The sequence below is a fragment of the Aphelocoma coerulescens genome, chromosome 26 (assembly GCF_041296385.1).
Source record: "Aphelocoma coerulescens isolate FSJ_1873_10779 chromosome 26, UR_Acoe_1.0, whole genome shotgun sequence".
Classification (NCBI taxonomy): Eukaryota; Metazoa; Chordata; class Aves; order Passeriformes; family Corvidae; genus Aphelocoma; species Aphelocoma coerulescens.
Window position 1 is genome coordinate 1585022 of NC_091039.1, and position 18391 is coordinate 1603412.

The 18391-nt window shown below is 47.7% G+C and overlaps 1 protein-coding gene across 1 annotated transcript in view; it reads left to right on the forward strand.

The window, feature by feature from the left end:
- Positions 1–1962: 1962 nt before the first annotated feature.
- The window catches only part of IGFN1 (immunoglobulin like and fibronectin type III domain containing 1), a 35890-nt gene continuing 19461 nt past the window's right edge, over positions 1963–18391 (forward strand). The window contains exons 1-12 of the mRNA XM_068995618.1: positions 1963–2035; positions 6753–6821; positions 7274–7396; positions 9627–9766; positions 10315–10414; positions 11203–11250; positions 11784–11829; positions 12515–12689; positions 13243–13356; positions 14569–14740; positions 15345–15617; positions 17334–18371. Coding sequence (XP_068851719.1) covers positions 6803–6821; positions 7274–7396; positions 9627–9766; positions 10315–10414; positions 11203–11250; positions 11784–11829; positions 12515–12689; positions 13243–13356; positions 14569–14740; positions 15345–15617; positions 17334–18371 — 2248 coding nt within the window. The 5' untranslated portion in view covers positions 1963–2035; positions 6753–6802. The remainder of the gene's footprint in view (positions 2036–6752; positions 6822–7273; positions 7397–9626; positions 9767–10314; positions 10415–11202; positions 11251–11783; positions 11830–12514; positions 12690–13242; positions 13357–14568; positions 14741–15344; positions 15618–17333; positions 18372–18391) is intronic.

Here is an 18391-nt window from a genome sequence, read left to right on the forward strand (position 1 = left end):
GCTTACTCAAAGTGTTACTGTCTTTAGAGACTTGTCTGGCAATGTGTTTTATTAAAGGTGCAGCATCCAGTCAGCAAAGTCACAAACTGCTGTCCTGGAGCAGCAGGACTGATGTCTGAGGGAGCATCTTTGGGATGATCGTTGTCCAAAGCAGGTGAAAATGCTGTGGGAGTCCCACACTGCTAGAAAGCAGTGGCTGCTACTGAGAGGATTTCCCAGCAGCAGTCCAGATTTCCCAGATCCTTGTTGTCTTATTTTCTTGGCTTGTCAACTTTCAAATAGTTTATATTTGACTTTGTAATTGCTTCTACTTTCTACTTTTATATCACTGTAAAGGTAACAGGGGATGTAGAACTGAAGGATCTTAGCCCAGGCATCAGTTTTAGCAATTCCATTTTCTTCTGTTGACATGGTTTTCTCATGAACTGGGAAAGTTTAAACACTGTCACCAGCAACAATGGTCAAAAAGAAAGAAGGAATGAAGAAAATTACTCCAGAATTTAATTTTCATATTTATCTTTTTATTTGTTGGTTGAAATGGTGATTCCCAGCTCTGCAAGGGAGAAGTTTTTGATGCTGGGTGAGAATCTTCTTTCTCAGACTAGTGGAAATGGTGCTCTTTGTGGTTCTTCTGTCCTGATGCAATCTAACAGGAGTCTAAGCTGTGACACCAAGGGTTTTGTGTGTGTTCCCATTAGCCTTAGATTTTAAAATTATCATCTTCTCATAGGAAACCAGAGGAAAGCCCTGTTCTGGTTCTGGCCATCACAGTAAAAACACTTCTCTTGCCACCTTCTGGAGCCAGCCCTTCCTCTCCAATTGAACATGAGATTTAGTATGAATTTATTCACCCAATGCAAAGGACAGCAATGACTGGGGGCTCTCAGGCCAAAGTGAGTGAAAGCAGCCTTCAGGCCAACCAGGTTTTGTTGCCTGAAGGTCGAGCTGCTGCGAGAAGGGAACCCAGACTGGCCACCTCTGGGAACATCAGGAACTAAGCAAAGGTCCCTCTGCTTCAGGGGAGCTTTCTGAGCAGAGGAAGGAAGGTTTACAAGTTGCAAGGGCAGACTGCAAGCAAAAGATTTGCAGTCACAATGCACTGCTCTTGTACTTCTGGGGTAAAGCTGTTCATGGAAATCACAGATCCCAGAGTGCTTTGGGTTGGAAGAGAACTTCAAGATCACCTAATTCCAACTCCCTGCCATGGGCAGGGAACCTTCCACTAGTGGATTAAGTGGCCTTGTTGCTGCTCATGAGAAAGGGATCAGCCCGTGGCTGTGTTGGAAGGAAAGGAGCAAACTGAGGTGTGTCTTTTAGCTGTAGCAGTGAAGCTCTTCTAGAGCAACTGGATTTCTTTCAGGCCTCTTGGAATAGCACAGACTGAGGGACTCTTCTGCTGAGGGCCAAGCCCAGGCATGGTTGACCCATGCACAGATGCAATAATTCACTGGTTTTACTTCTTTGCCAAGGAACTGTGAAATCTCCTGAGGACTCGTGGCCTCTGAGAGCCCATCTGCTGGTGTGTCCTACACAACCTGGTGTAGAGCCTGTCCTTTCCTTGGATCTGCACAAGTGTTTGTCCTTCTTTGAGGCACAAGGTCTTGCACTGGGGATGCAGCGTGGCCTTGAGTGATGGTCGCATCTGGCCAGGCTGGCCCCAGCCATGGCCAGCCTTGCCAAAGGCTCCAGGGCACCTCCCCTGGGCTGGGGGAGTGTGGGGCTATAATGAGCCCCCAGGGCTGCTCCAGCTCAGTGTGGAGACACCTGGCAGCTCCTGAGCACAGCCTCACCTTCTGTGAATGTGGAGAGGTGTGAGGGGGACAACGGTTTGCTGCTGCTTTTGCCATTTAGTGGCATTTATGCCAGACTGATAAGGGGCTTATCTTCCTTCTCACAGGTCATTGATATCTGGGACCAGGGGACCCGCTGGACAGCTATGGAGAGCTCTGTGCTCTGAGTGAACAAAGCCACCGTGGGCCCGGAGACGCAGAAGTCACTTCCAGAGGATCATCTCAGAAGCTCAGCCTGTAGGGTGGTGAGTTTGGCCACGCCACCACTGATTTGTGTGGGGGTGATGCAGAGCTGGGATGGGAAGTGACACCTTTGCTGTCACACTGGATGTGGCTTTGTGTTGCAGTAGGTCAGGAAATGGTTGTACACATTCTGGGAGTAGTGGGCTCCTGTAGCGTTTGGCTCCTGTAGGGTACACTGATTCCCTGCATTTCCCTGGGAAGATGCCAGGCTGTTGAAGATCTGCTGTCATTGTCCCTTGGACCTGGCAGGGGACTCGTGGCACAGATACACTGGGGTTCCTAAGGGTTTTTTTCCTGGACCCATCCTTTCTCGGAACAGTGAGTAGAGATATGTTATCTTTCCTTCCTGGCAGTGAGACTCTGTTGTGTTTGCTGTGATACTTGCTGTAAATCTATTGCCTGTATCAAAGTCAGTTTCTGTTATGAGAAATCTGTGGGAGTGTTGTGGCCATGGAAAGGTACAGACTGACCGGTTCCCTGCTTCTCCAAAGGGACATGGATTCACTGTCCTGGTGGGGACATGGATTCACTGGTGGGGCTTAATGGCTTTTGCTCCCTTAAAAAATAGGGGTGGTGTCTCCTCTTGGCCTTTGGTATCAGTGCCACTTTCATACATAAATGGGTGCAGGGTATCTGGTTTGTGTGTCTGTGGATCCTGAGCAAGCACTTAGGTCGTGTTCATAATCCCTGGGGCAGAGGAGAAGATCAGGTCAGGTATAGATTTACCAAAGGGATAAGTCACACAAAATCTGATCCTTGGGCATTCCTCCCCACTCTGCACAAGACCTCCATTCATCACTGGAGAGCTTGTGACGTTCCCCCTCTGTGACCTGCTCAGAAGTTTTCATGAAATTTCCCTTCTGCAGTTCGCTGGCCTTCAGTTCTGTGGTTCTAACCAAAGCATTTGAAATTTTCCTTTAAAATTCATCTGAAATGGGAAGACTCAAGCTCAAAAGATTACTTCAAATTAACAAAAAAACCACAGAAAGCCAACGCAAAGCTAAAAGAGGAATTTTAGGTGAAATATACTCACTGAGTATCTGGATCTCTGTGGTAAAGCACAGCTAGAATTTGACTGAGCACACAACAATTTGGTATTTTGTTTAGAACATTTTCTGTGTCAGGACTGCCCTGATTTTCATGATTTACAAAGAGAAACTCAAAGAGAATTACAAAGAGAAAAGCTGCGTTAGGGCAGGCTCAGGCTGGAGATCAGGGAAAGGTTCTTCCCCCAGAGGGTGCTGGGCACTGCCCAGGCTCCCCAGGGAATGAATGGGCACAGCCCCGAGGCTGCCAGAGCTCCAGGAGCGTTTGGCCAAGGCTCTCTGGGATGCACAGGGTGGGATTGTTGGGGTGTCAGTGCAGGGCTGGGGGCTGGACTGAATGACCTTGTGGGTCCCTCCCAGCTCAGCATATTCCATGATTAGATGCTCCTATGAAACGGAATGCTGCCTCTGTTGCTGATTATTTTATTATTACTGGTTTAGGTCTGTGCTAATGGCTTTGTCCCCACTGTGTCTGTGCTTGTGCAATGCCCATGGCACATCCCGAGCCTCTGCACCCATCCCCTCCCCGTGAACCACTCACTGCCTGTCACTTCCCTAAAGGTTTGGCTAATTTTGCTCACCAGTCTGCCAGCAATTATGTCACATCTTGTCTGTGTATTGCACTGTCTGAAGCCCATAAATAAGTCCTTGTGACACCCCCAATACCTACAGATCCTCTGACTCCCAAATGTTTTGCTTATTCACTCAGCTGATTTATGGCCTCAGCAATGGTGTCTAGTTGTGCTCACAGGGAATGGGCTCTTGCTGTGTCTCATCCAGACAGATTGATGGACACACAGGATGAAGGGCACCCTCCCACCCTGCCAGGCTTGCTGCTTTATTTTGGGACATTAAAAATGTTGTCAGTAGCCAAAGGCTTGCTCCAGCTCTGCGCTCAAAGCCGTGGAGGCTTTGCCTCTGTCCCCAGTGGGGATGTCCCTGCAGCTGCAAAGCAGACAGACTTCTGCCTGGAATGAGGAATGGCCAACTGGATACCTGAACAAGGCTAATGCATGACAGGGATGTGTTTTGCAGGGAAGAGAGTGTTGAGCTGCTTCCAGTGTCACCTAGTTGTGCTGGGGCTGTTGGTCAGCAGCATTTACCTGGGGAGGGGTGACTCCCTCTTAGAAGCATTTATTCCATTGAATAAATCCTCCTCATGAGGACACCAATGTTTCAAGCACCTGTAAGTGAAGATATGAATTACACTAAGACAATTTTTGGAAGGTTTTTGGTGTCTCATTTTAAAAATTCTGTGATTTCTTTTTCTAGGTTGAACTGGAATCAGAACAAAACCATGGTCATTCATGTAACAAGGGAGTAGAAATTTTAAAAGTAAGCAGTGGTAGGGTTTAATGACTGTGCCAACCAGGGTGTTATTTTCTGGTCCTTATTTAATACACAAGACACTGGAAAATGCAACATGACTGGATTCATTACACTGAAGGAATGTTCCCTTCATATCCAGCACTGTTATTTTAACCCTGCAATCAATGTGTGGCATTAACATGCTTCCTTCTCATTCTCCAGAAGTCAGGAATTCACAGGAGTTTAAGGACTCACAGGAGCTTATTTTTAATCCAGGTGAATTTCTGAAATCTTTAAGACTCTGTAAACTCAGCAGTTTATACATAGTGAACAGAGTGCATGTTGTGCACTGAGAGATGGGGCCTGTTACTGCCTGTACAAATATTGTCACTATTTGGGGGTTTTACCAAACTAGATTTGAATTTAGCCCTCTCTCAGCAGTTTCTAGTTATGGTAACACATGTCCACTGTCACACGAGGCTGAGAATGAAACATTCTGACATGAAACATTTGGAGATGTAAGGAAAGGCTTTGGAGCTGAATTGGGACCACATTCCTGTTTCAGAGTAGCTGCTCCTCACCACTGCCCAGCGTGGAGGAAAGGAATCAGGAGTAGCAAAGAATAAATGCAAGTGTAACATAAACAGAGCTTAGGGGAAAGCTGCTGCAAGGTGTCAGGTGATCCTGTTTGGTGAGTGTTGTAAGCATCAGGCATTCCAGCTCCAGGAGTGGTGACATGTTTAGGAAGATACAAGAGGCAATAGGGGATTATGTTTGTTGTTAATACAGTTCAGTACTTTGGAGGACAAATTAAATCCATAAGAGGGTGATCAAGAGCCTCTCAAAATCTCAACCATTCACTGTGAAATGCCCTGCCTGGGGCAGGACAGGGTGCCCTCGAGTCAGCTTCTTGTCAGTTCAGTTTTGTGGTTTTTTTCTTCCCACAAGCTCTTCATTCCCTTCGTTCTCAAGTTTTAAGACATCTCCCAAGGGTTTACAGAAGTGACTGTGTGATGTGCCAGACTAGCAGCATCCAGATGAAATTCAAACCCCTTGTTGTGGTGGGAGCAGCAGAGGTCACCCAGATCAGGCCAGGAGGGGACAGGAGGGAGGGCTTGGCTGCTGCTCACACCGCCCTGTTCCATTTCCCAGTGCTGTTGTCCCAGTGCATTTCCACTGAGGCCTGGGAGGCCCACAGGGATGTCAATTATTGCAGAGATTTGCAGAGTGTGCAGAGCCCCAAAACAGGGTTTGTGGTAAGGACAAAGTGGAGCCAGTGGTTTGTTGTAGGGAGGTGTCTGTGGCTCTTTGCAGCTGCTGAGTTATGGCAAAACACATTTTGGTTCAGAAGCTGACCCAGAGGTACTGTGAGTGACACTCTCTTTGGCCTGGCTGTGGGATATCCAGCACAAATTGGTTTTGTTCACTGAGTTATCTCTTACCTTTAGCTGAAACCAATTCTCACCCAGACAATGTGGCTTGGAGTTGAGTGTGTGACAAGGAGGTGCTGGGGTCATTCCCCATGTTTTCATCAGGTGCCAGGTGCCAGAGCTCAGCTGGATGAATGCCTGCTGTAGGTGTGCTCCCAAAGTCCCCGTGCCTTTCAAAACTGAGGGAAGTTGCATGTTCCTGTGTCCCTCTGTTGACGGAAGGAGTGCAGAGGGTAAACAGAGACCCAGCACTAATGCCACAGGCAATCCAATCTAATTGCTCTTTCAGAGCTGCAGTAACTCTATAGTTCCTGAGCATCTCTCATATGACAGGGAATCTGCCTTCCCAGCTTTCTGCAAGGCAGGGATGTGTTACATTACACACTGTCCAATTTAAAATACAGGGAAAGAGACTCCTTTGGCAGAAGGTCCCCTGAGTGATCCATAACAATAACTCCTTAATGCCAAGCTCACACTTCACCATTCCCTTCTAAAGGCTTCTTGTCTGCTCTCAGGTCTGTTGCTAATTTAACCAAGCTAATTGAGATCAGGATGTACCTCTGCTCCATGCCCCAGTTTAGACATCCATCTCTGTGGTTTTCTTCTCAGCAACTGCTCTTGCCATCCATCAGAACCCACCACGTGAGTGCCATGTGGTGAATGTTTGCTTGAAACACGAGAAGAGGTCTTTAGAGGAAAGCCAGGTGACACAGAGGGATGCTGCTGGATGTGGACATTTTCCATTCAGCCCTGCTAATCATCCTCATACCCAGGTTGTGTTGGGCATGACAGGCTGATTGGCAGGTCTGTCTCTACTTGGCTGCAAGGCTGTGGCAAGTGAGGAAGGGCAAACTGCGGCACTAAAGGGCGCAGTGGTAAGGTCTGTCCTTTCCCTTGTGAACTGTAAATAATGAAATTATTTGTCTTTTTCAAAGGAGAACTTGTAATCTGTTTGTGCTGACCCCAGAAAACTGAGCACAGCATCATGAGCAGCCATCAGACAGGTGAGAGAACAGACACAGCTCTGGGGAACCCCTGTGATAACCCCAGCTTGCTTCTCTAGCTTGGGGATGGCAGGGACTGACCCACCAGGTCATGAATTGGCAGTGGGCCCTTTCTCATGCCAGATTTTGTATTTGAAACAAGAACTGATGCAAAGCTTTCCCTGTCCAAACCATCGCTGGAGCTGTGAGCCGAGGTGGTCCTGGATTAGGACTTTGATTGCAGAATTTCCCACTTGGACACAATTTTGGCAAAGCCACCACAAAATCCCACACCTTAATGCCCAAGCCTTGGGACACATTTACAGCCTGTGGCACTGGAATGGGTGGGACCTTTGTGGTCAAAGAGGAGCTGAGCAAGAGCAGTTACTGCTCTGCAGGAGGCAATGCAAACTGAGAGATTATTTCTGAAGGACAAACATGTTAATTGAATCCATTTTTTCTTGCCTTTCTAGTAAAAATCTTCAAGAAATCTTCTATCCCAGGAGTTGTTATCACCCAGTTTGTGAATGATGTTCCAGAAGGATGCAGTACACCTGATTTTGAGAAGAAACCACTCACTCTGACACTGCAGGAAGGTGAGACTCTTGACAAACAGGCAAAGCCACAGACCTGGAGATTTGACTCCATGTCCCACCTACATGAAAAAATTATCATGATTAAATCAAGAGTTTCTGAAGTGATTTGACATGACCAGAAGAAAAGTGTTGTGTGGCCAAAGTCTTTGTTACACTGATGAAAATTCCATCAGTACTCACAAAGGTCTCCTGAGTTGTCACTATGTGTGTGCAAGACCAAAATCTGGTTCTTATGTGTACAGCAAATCCTGTGAATTCTACAGGAAACTCTCACAGTAAGGATTTTGCAGCAAAAGATTAAGCACATTGAAAAAGTTGCTGTTTTTTTGTTTTCCTGTTGAAATAACTTGTGCTCAGCATGAAAATCAGCTGCTTTTTAAAGTAAGATACACTGACTACAGGTGCTGTTTAGGCTATAGCAGCTTTCCAGTGCCAAAGGGGCTCCAGGAGAGATGGACAAGGGCCTGAAGTGCCAGGACAGGGGGAATGGCTTCCCACTGCCAGAGGGCAGGGTAAGATGGGATATTGGGGAGAAATTCTTCCCTGTGAGGGTGGGGAGGCCCTGGCACAGGGTGCCCAGAGAAGCTGTGGCTGCCCCATCCCTGGCAGTGTCCAAGGCCAGGTTGGACGGGGCTTGGAGCACCCTGGGCTACTGGAAGGTGTCACTGCCCATGGCAGGGGGTGGAAGGAGATGGACTTTGAGGTCCCTTCTACCCAGGACATTCCATGGTTCTGTGATGATTCTGTAAGGAACAACATAAAGATCTTGCACAGAGCACAGAGCACAGAGCAGGCAGCTGATGAGCCAAGAACGGGAATCAGTGAAGAGCCTCCCAGGGGTCTCTCTGCACCTGTAAAAAGTCCTTTTGTTTCTTTTTTTTTGTTGGTGTGGAGTAGCCTGAGAACATCGTGTAGCTCCTCTTCCCTGTCAGGACTGAACCAGCAGCCTGGATTTTGGTGTTCCACACTCACCTGTGGATTTCCAGGAGCCACTGAGGTTTTATGAAGGGGCACAGTGGCCTCTAGTGGAACCTGTCCCTCTTCCTGCTCCTCCACCTGCACGTTTCAGGCACTAATCAAGGCCCCCAGCTAAGTTTTCCCCTGTCTAAATTTTCACCTGGGTATATTTTCCAAGTTACTTCACTTCCAGCAGGTTCTTTGCAGTTCCCATACAAACTGTTTGTGCATTCAGGTTGGTCACTGTAACTCTGTGTCTGTGCAGAGGCCCTGTGAGGGCCTTTAGTTCTATCATCATCACCCCACTCTGTTCAGTGCATGGCTGAGCTGATTCCCTGTGACAGATGGCAAGCGTGGGAAAGTGCAGCCAAAGTGGCTAAAATGTAACACCGGGATAATCAACTGGAACGAGACTTTTTAATAAGAGATGGCACTGCTGGAAGGCTTTTTGATAAGGATCTGTTGGCAGGAACTTGTTCCATCAAATAAGTTTGGTGGTGGTGACTGCAGAAATGTGTGGGAAATATTGCCAGACTTGCCAGGGAGAATCTTTAACAGTGTTGGTCACCTGCACACCAAGAGTATTAAAAAAAAAGAGAGAGGAATCATTTCCAGCCTGAGCTGTGTCCATGGATAACTCACCTCCATTTCTATTCCCACTCACCCACACGAGTCACTTCTCTGACTTGTTTCCCAGTGTACCCTGGGGTTTGGAGCCTTTTGGAGAAGAGGTTTGTACTGGGCAGTGGAAAAGCTGTTGGAGATTTCTGTGGTGGGCTGCAGGGGACTCAGGTTCCTGGGGAGCAGGGATGAAGGAGATGAACCCCCTTCTCTTCTCCCTCCCTTGTCTCTTCAAGCAGCAGAGCCTGGTGGGTTTAGAGTGCAAGGTGGTGCCAGTTAAAGACTGGAGGAGCAGTGGGATTCGATGGAGAATATGTGTGATGTGGAGGGGTTTGGACATTTCATGGGTCAAAAGCAAGTCAGGGTTGAACTTGCTGTCGGGCTGCTGATTTCAGTGATGGTCAGAGATGTCAGCAGCCATGTCTGGCAGGTCAACACGACATTTTAAAGGCCTTTTATGATTGAATACAGACAAAACCTGAATTATTGATGTGCAAAAGAAGAAGGTGTCGTTATTTTTGAAGAATGTTTCTGCATAGAATAACAGAAATTACTCACTCTGGGGATCACTCTTGATAAATAAGGAGCCAGGCCTGAGAGTCCTTATATTCAAGCCTGTCTTAAATAACTAAGTTCTTGCCTCTTTTCAAAGGTAAAAATGCCATTTTCAGAGCTGTGGTCAAAGGTGTCCCAGCCCCTGAGGTGAAATGGTCGCGTACACGGAAAGGGATGGATGATCCTGCCAAATATGAAATGTCCTTCAACAGTGCTACAAATGAATTCATTCTGCAGGTAAAGACCAAGTATTTCAGAAAGGACTTGTGGAACTGAGAGAAATGGACAGGAAAAACCTGCAGTGGAATGGGGGGAAGCAGAGGGGCAGCTCCAACCTCTGCTCTCTGTGAGCAGGGACAGGAGCCAGGGAAGGGCTGGAGCTGTGCCAGGGGAGGGCCAGGCTGGAGATCAGGGAAAGGTTCTTCCCCCAGAGGGTGCTGGGCACTGCCCAGGCTCCCCATGGAATGAATGGGCACGGCCCCAGGGCTGCCAGAGCTGCAGGAGCGTTTGGACCGTGCTCCCAGGGACAGACTGGGATTGTTGGGGTGTCAGTGCAGGAACTGGACTGGATGATCCTGTGGGAACCTTCAGACTCAGGGTATTCCATGATTCTACACATCCCCAGCTCTGAGATAACACAAAGATAAGCAAACAAAGCTTTTTAGAGCCCTTCTGGGAACAGAAGAAGGCTCTGAGGTGCCATTGAGTAGCTGCTTTATGAGAAGCTGAAGGTGAACTGAACCCCAGCCCTTTCTGTGAGCACTTTCTGTGCTTTCCATTTGAAGATCAAGAGCCTGGTTCTGGATGACAGTGATTTGTATCGCTGCTATGCTGTCAATGCCTACGGAGAGGCCTCGTGCTCTGCTGGCCTCAGGATCATCCAAGGTAGGCCTGGCAGCTCTGGGCTCCTGTGGTCCCAGGTAGTGGTTTTGTTGTTTCTGGGTTGGGTCTGGGACTTTGGGTGTTCTTGGTGTGAAGGTCTGGTGTTCCCCTCGCTGAGGACTTTCGGTGGCTCCCTGGCACTGTGAGCTTTAAGGCAAGAGGGAAGAAAGTGGAATTGTGCTCACTGCACTGGTCCATAATCAGACAGCCTGGATTTAGCGCTGAACTGCCTCAAACCCTTATTTATGTTCTTGAACAAATCAGTCCTTTGGGATCCCTCTGCACCTGTCTCTGGACCTCATTCCTCCTCCCCTTTATAGTCAGTGCAGAGAAATGGGCACTTTGTGGGTCAGATATAACTGATATTCTTGGACTCCACTCAAGCAGAAGATGGATTATATTGGAAGTGTCCATGTCACCTCTGTGCCTTTCAAGTAAGTTTAGAAGGCACCTATCTGCTGTTGCCATTTCCACCTTGGCTCCCCATCTCTAAACCAAGATGTTGATATTTTCTCCCATTGTTTAGACCATAGAATTGGTAGGGCAAAAATGCTCTCCTCCTCTGTGTGGAGTCTCCAGCAAGTACTGAGTCAATGGCAATAGAAATATCATCTTTATAGATGGAGGTTACTGGGAGCAAATGTCAGATTGACAAGGAAATCCAAACTGGGATTCCCTCTTGCACTGGTAACAGATACAGTGGTTTCATGACTCATTGGTTCACTGCTGTTAATCTCATCTTGTTCATCCTATGGCTTGTTTTCCTTCTGTTTTCTCTTATAAATGATCAGTTGGCTTTAAGAAGAAGGCAAAATATGTTCCTGTTCATGCTGCTGATGGTAAGTTAAAGATCTACATGTGTATTATATTATTGGGGGGCAGAGTTAATAATACTCTGTCTGCCACAGTATTATTACCCCAAACTTGTAAAGACTGGAGTAAGAGAAGGATTAATGAGCCTCTAATGTTCTGTCATCTCTGCTTGCTCTTTACCTTTTGCTAAAGTGATGATTTTAGACACAACTTTGAGCTGTTTTAATTAATGATTGTGGAATCATTAGAAAAGGAAAAAGGGATTTGGGGATGTCAAACAGCTGGATCAAACATGTTAACATGGCTGAAAACAGTGGGTCTCTAGAGGGAAGCCCCTTAGGGAGAGAACTTCACTGGCACTCAAAGGATGAGCACGGCAGTGAGAACTGACGAAGTTTCATGACAGCTTTTTGGTAAAGTGTGAAAAAAACACCAGAGGAAAAGAGCTCAGCAGAATAACCTCTTGTCTGTGGCTATTCTGCATTATCTTCTTTGGGGGGGATGTATTTCACAGTGCTGGGTATGTGACTGTTTGTTGTTTTCCCCACTCTGGTAACAGAGCTCAGGAAGACACTCCTGGAGTCCAAGAAGCTGCTGAGGAAGAGGTAAAGCTCTGGAGTGAGGGCCATGCTCCCACTTCTGGGTGTTTCTTGGTGGTAGGGGACAGCTCCAGAGACCTTCAGGGCAACACTTCTTGTGTCCAAAGTTGTGGTGAGACTCCCTATGGAGAGACAGGCCAGAACAGCTTGGGACTGAGATAAACACAAGGTTCCAGCCTCATTTTCAGGGTATTTCCTCTGCACCCTCAGGTTCCCACTGGGCAGATGTGTTTCTCTGCCTCCCTGTGTTTAGCTCACGAGTAGTTTCCTGTCTAAAGGACACCTGTCCATGCACTGCTCTGCTGCCTGCCCCGGGGCTGAGCCCTGGCTCCCAGCCCAGCTGCACTGCCAGGTGCCCAGGGCACAACCCTCCCCGTCCCAGGTGGGAAGCTCTAAGGATAACCTGCTGAGAATGATCTCTGTGCAGAATCCTGACCTAGGATTACCTGGCTTGGGCCAAACTGTGCCAGAGCCTCTTCAGCAGTGTGGAAGCTGTTCCCTGGCACCATTTAATTTGTAGTATAGATGCAGAAAACCTGCTCTGGAAGAGTCACAGTCTTTCCTGCCTGCACCTACGGGGCCAAGTGAACTACAGGAAGGAGGGAGAGAGATGGAAGAGAATTAAGGATAGAAAAGCAGGACATCTTGTTGTTTGTCAAAACATCTGAGTGTTTTCACCCCTGGTTCTCAGGGTCATAGCACCAAAACCAAAGCCCCTGGACAAAGAAGCTGTGTGGCAGCTGTTGCTGCATGCAGATAAGAGAGATTATGAGAAAATCTGTATGAAATATGGAATTGTTGACTTCCGTGGGATGCTGAGGAAGCTGCAGGAGCTAAGGAAGGACACAGAGAGTGAACAAGACAAGGTAAAATAAACTGAAACCACTAATTTTTAACAAACTGCAGCTTCTGAAAACAGGCTAAAGCTTCCTAAATTGCTTTGGAGATGAAAATTTTGTTGTATGACAATGATTTATGACATTATTTTAAAGAAGTTCCACTTCTTTACTCATGCAGGTGAAAATGCTGATGAATTTTTTGAAGCTCAGTTCACATATTTTAGGAGATACTGACCAAAGGGGTATTCAGTTGTCTCTGATAAGAATTTGGATCCCAAATTAAAAATTGTATGTCCAAGAGTAAAAATTGGCCTTCACATAGAGGGGCCCATAGAGACCTGGATGGGCAGTGTGGGAGTGACCAGGAGGCAACACATAAAAAGTAATTTATATACAGGAGGAAACCATGGCAACTTACAGATACTGCAGCTTACTGCACCAGAACTGTGACTTACAGATACTTCTCCTACATAACTTTAGAGGTAGCTCTTTAAAGTAGATTTCACATTAATTCAACAGCTTAAGAACTTCTGTCGTGGAAGCTTTATCATTTACTAGGTTCTTCAATATTTCTTTGCAGTTCATTCACAGTCTCAAAAACTTTGAACACATCAAAGTCAACAAGGAGGGAAATGCTACGTTCAGCCTGGAGATGGAGCTGAAAAGCAGCAACAGCAACGTTTACCTGCTCAAGGTGAGGGGGATGTGTTGGGCAGCAGCAGCTCAGAGCACCCCTCAAGTGTTCTACAGAAAAGGCTTCATCTGCTAGGCAGTGGCTGAGAGCAAATAAATGCCCTAAAGTTGTCTGTCCTTTGCAGATCCCTGCTTGGTTAGGGAGCAGTGTGGGTGTGGGGTGATCCTTGGTGGTGAATATCCCTGGGGATTTATAGATCCAAGTACAGGGGATGCAGTCAGTTACTGATACCCTTGTGACTTCAGGAAATTCATAGAACAGTTTGAGTTGGAAGGGACCTTTTAAAGGTCAAGGGACCTTAAAACTCATCTCATTCCACCCCCTGCCATGGGCAAGGACACCTTCCACTATTCCAGGCTGCTCCAAGCCCCATCCAGCCTGACCTTGGACACTTCCAGGGATCCAGGGGCAGTCACAGCTGCTCTGGGCACCCTGTGCCAGGGCCTGCCCACCCTCATGGGAAAAAGCTACTTTCTTATATCTAACCTGACCCTTCTTCAGTTTAAGACCATCATCCCAGCAGTGTCTTTCAGGCTGCAGAAATCCTGCAGTTTCATATAAATTTTATTCACTTTCTCAAGTGTGTTATTGGCCTATAACTCCCTCTATGAAGGAAGATCTCAGAGATGTAAAACATCCCCTCGAGATCCATAGTCCCCCGGATGGGATCCACAGGCGCTCAGTGCTGGGCATGTTTGTCTGAAAGACACTTTTTAGTCAAATTGTGGTTAGAGGCTTCAATGCAGGGGAAATCAGAATTCCCTGAAGGGAAGGACAGACTAACTATGAATCTTCTGGATCAAATGTAGGACATGAATTCTATGAACCACAGTTTGGAGAACGTAACCCAAGTGTGCTACAGAAAGTGGTGAAGTCTCCTGCTCATCCAGCTGGGAGGATGCTGAACTCTAAGCCAAGAAAGTGCTTTGTAGTCTTTGTAGCTGCAATAACTGTGTATTAGCTAAGATTCAGACCCTTATGTGGGTAGCCAAGGGCTGCTGTTTTGCTGAGTTTCAGAGCCTGGTACCCTGCTCTGTGCAGAATTCACTGCCCAGACAGCGCCTGTGTGCTGCAAAGAGCCCTGGGCACTGTGAGGTTACTCATTTATATCAACAAGGGGATTGTAGCACCAACCTGTCCTAATTTGTTCAAAATGCCTGGCACTGGTTGAGCTTTTGTGAGGACACTCCTCCCCTCCCCTCCCCTCCCCAGGACGGCGAGCGGCTCCGGTACGGGACAGGGGACGAGTACAGGAAGCACTGCCTGAGGAGAGTTGGGAAAAGGTACCGCTTCACTATCAATGATGTGCAGCCAGAGGATGCAGGGGTGTACCAGGTCAGGGTGGAGGACATCCCTATCTTCTCAACTGAACTGGATGCTCAAGGTAAGGAGTTCAGTTTGAGGGATGTGATGTGCAACTGTGACAAAATTTTGTCTAGGAAAATTGTGTCTAGGAGCAAGTGTGAAGCTCAGTTACTCCTGACCACCACAGAGGACTGGTTTTGTGTTGCCCAGTAAGGGTTCCTTGTCTGGCACAGGTGAAAAGGAGCAGGAGGGTGATTATGTGCTTTAGGTGCCGCATTTGCAGTCCAGGGGAACAGGCCTGGGCTTGAGAACGGGTCTGCTGTGGGTGACAGTGAGCACACTCCTTAACCTACCCCATATTACAGTTTGCTTCTGTAAGCTCAGAATAATAACAACAAACTCAATCCAAGTATCGTGCTGCAGGAACACATCAATGACTAAAAACTGCCAGCACATCAGTGCTGTGGGGTACAGTGTCTCAGAAGATAATAAAGACAAAAATCTACTTTTCTGCCTTTCTGCAGAATTTGGCACAGAAGCACATCTCAGTTTTTCCTTTTTCTCATTAACCCAATGCTCAGAGGCACCACAACTTCCTGTTCTTTCCTCCCTCAGCTGTAACAGTTTTACTTGGAGCCCAGAACCAGCCATTTCCTTCCCACAGCTCTTGGTTTCCCCTGCAGCCATCCCGGTGCGGTTCCGGCAGCCGCTCTCCGACGCGCGCTGTGCCGAGGCTGGGGACGCTGAGTTCCAGTGTGTGCTGTGCACGCCCTGCCACGAGCCCCTGTGGCTGCACAAAAGCCACCTCCTCCAGGCCAGTGACAAGCACCAGATCTCTGTGACACCTGATGGCCTGACCCACAAGCTGATTGTCAGGAACGTGGTGCCCTCGGACAGTGGCCTGTACACGCTCGACGCGGGACAGGGCTCCTCCAGTGCCTGGCTCCTTGTGGAGTGTGAGTGGTTGGCAGCGGGTTGTTCCCATGGTGTGTTGGCACAAAACATTCCTCTCACTGCCTGATGGCTCAAGGAGATGTTGCTCTGCTGGGAAATGAATTGCTGAGCCTCTAATTCCTAAATTATGGCTGAGAGAACTGGGGGTGTTCAGTGTGAAGACGAGACTACAGGGAGGCCTTGGAGACCTTTTCAGTGCCTAAAGGGGCTCCAGGAGAGCTGGAGAGGGACTTTGGACAAGGGCCTGGAGGGACAGGACCACTCCCAAGGGATAATGGCTTCCCACTGCCAGAGGGCAGGGTTAGATGGGATTTTGGGAAGAAATTCTTCCCTGTGAGGGTGGGGAGGCCCTGGCACAGGGTGCCCAGAGCAGCTGTGGCTGCCCCTGGATCCCTGGAAGTGTCCAAGGCCAGGTTGGATGGGGCTTGGAGCAACCTGGAATAGTGGAAGATGTCCCTGCCCATGGCAGGGGGTGGAACAGGATGAGCTTTGAGGTTCCTTCCAATCCAAACCATTTTGTGATTCCATGATTCTAAATTCTCTTTGGGAAAATGAAGGTCTGGTTAGACCCTCTTTCCTCTTCAAATGAGACCATCTTTTCCCCTTTTAATTAGTCCTGACAAATCCTATTGGCTTGTTTGCTCTACAGCTATAACGAAGTAGCACATTCTCCACCAGTTATCAAAAAATTCTCCTTATCTCCCCACATGTTTTTGAGGAAGCTGTCCCAGTGATCACAGTGCAGCAGGAAGGGGCTCAGGAAGCTTTTGATACCCTCAGTTCTACACTATCAATGCCATTCTTCTTGCTAGATAATATTTTTCATTCCCAATTAGAGGTTAAACATGCTGGAAGGAGCTCAGAGGAAGCTGGGAAGGTGGGAACATCCAGTGCAGGCACATTGACAGTGTCCTGGCTCATATTTGTTTGCTTCTGAAAGGTGGTTCCTTTGGTTCCCATTGCCTTTGGTTTCTTTTGGGATCCTCACACAGCAGCAGGAAGGGTCTCTCACAAAGACTTCTCCAAACCAATGTAGCTTTCTGAAAAAAGAAACTGCCCGTGGATTTCAGTGAGCTGTGAGCTCTGATAAATTATATCCAACCTGGAAACCAAAGCAGTGAGTGACCTGCTCTCAGAACAGCCTGAATTGTGGATTAATCCAAAGCTGTTCACAGATCTGGAAGCTTTAGTCCTCAGGTTGGCCATCCCTAAACCAGCCATTATCCAGATCTGCAAGCTGCCTCCAGAGCAGCAAAATCCCAGTTCCAGGGTGGGAACTGATGGCTCCTCTGTGCATGGAATATTCTGCTCCTTCTCCATAGCTGGAGGGAGTAGGCAGATGGAATTAATGAATCCCAGATACAATCTAAGCCCCTCTAAATCAGACCTGTCATGCTGGAAGTGTCTTTTTCTGTTATTTTTGGTTGGTTTGTTTGTTATAATGAGCATGTTTCCACTAAAAACCAATGCATTTTAACTAAAAATAATTGTCTTTAATTAATTTTGTTGTCTGAATGTGGCATTGAAAAATTCAGGATTTGAAATTATTTTAAATTTATTTAAATATATTGTGTGTGTCCTAAAATGAAATTCAAAAAGTGCTAACACATTTTCTTTGGTTGTTGATGCAGTGCAGTGACCTACTGATTTTCTGTTGTTTTGTTCCCCTCTTTTTCTGTAAACTGTAAATCTGCTCCCATCAAACAATGCAACTTCAGATGCCAAAGGAAAGAGGAGACAGGATGAAGGAGAAAAGATTGAAAGGGAGACATCTGAGTGGCTGAAAGAAACAATGGCAGACAATGAAAGGGCGAGGAAGCTCCGGCGCCAAGAACAAGCTGGTGATGAAGATCATCCTTCCTTTTCTACATCCTCTGGTGTGGAGAAAACTGGCTGGTACAGAACTGGTCAAGGCAGCAGCCAAGGCAGGGGCCAAGGACACTCCATTGATCCTGATGATGGAAGCCAAAGATTTTTGGGAAAAGAGGGGCTACGCAAAACCCACATAAATGGAGAGATGGGGTCTGGGCAGTTTTCTGGAGCAGGTCTACATGGAGACTCGGGGGCCAATGATGGCAGCACGTTTGGACTAAAAGGCTTAGGAGGCAGAAGTGGGTTAAGGGCTGTCCATGGTATGGGCGCTGTCTCAGGCAGAGCAGGTCCTGGTGGTGCAGTAGGAGGGGGAGGCGAATGGAATTCTGTGGATGGCAGAGGTGAGGGTGTGCTGGGTGCTGTTAACATTGACATGGATGATGGAGAAGGTTTGGGCTCTCAGCATGACAAGGATGGGAATTTAGGTGATGCCAGTTACAGAGCTGGTTTTGGGGGTGCTGGGAGGTTGGGTGGTGGAAGTTCTGTGCCAGATGGGCTTGATCCTGATTCAACTGGAGTGGGAGCCAGTGTGGGTGATCTGTTCAGCAGGACTCGTCCAGGAACTGGAGCTGGGGGGAATGCTGCAGGTACTGGAATGGCAGGAAGAATGATGTCCCACCATGGCAAGGATGGGCATCCCACTGTGGGTGGTAAGAACGGAGCAGATATAAACAGAGAGGGACAAACAGGGACTCCCTATGGCAAGGATGGCCTGACACCTCATGCCAGTGGTCAGCTAGGGCAGGCAGAAAGGTCTGGCTCTCCGTATGTGCCAGGAGGCCTTCCAGGTGGAGATAGGGCTATTGCTGGTGCAGGTGGAAATTCCACAGGAGAAATGGAGGCTTTAGATGGTCCAGATGGTCAGGCACTGGGAGCAGGTGCTGGTGGGGCTGGTGTAGGGGGA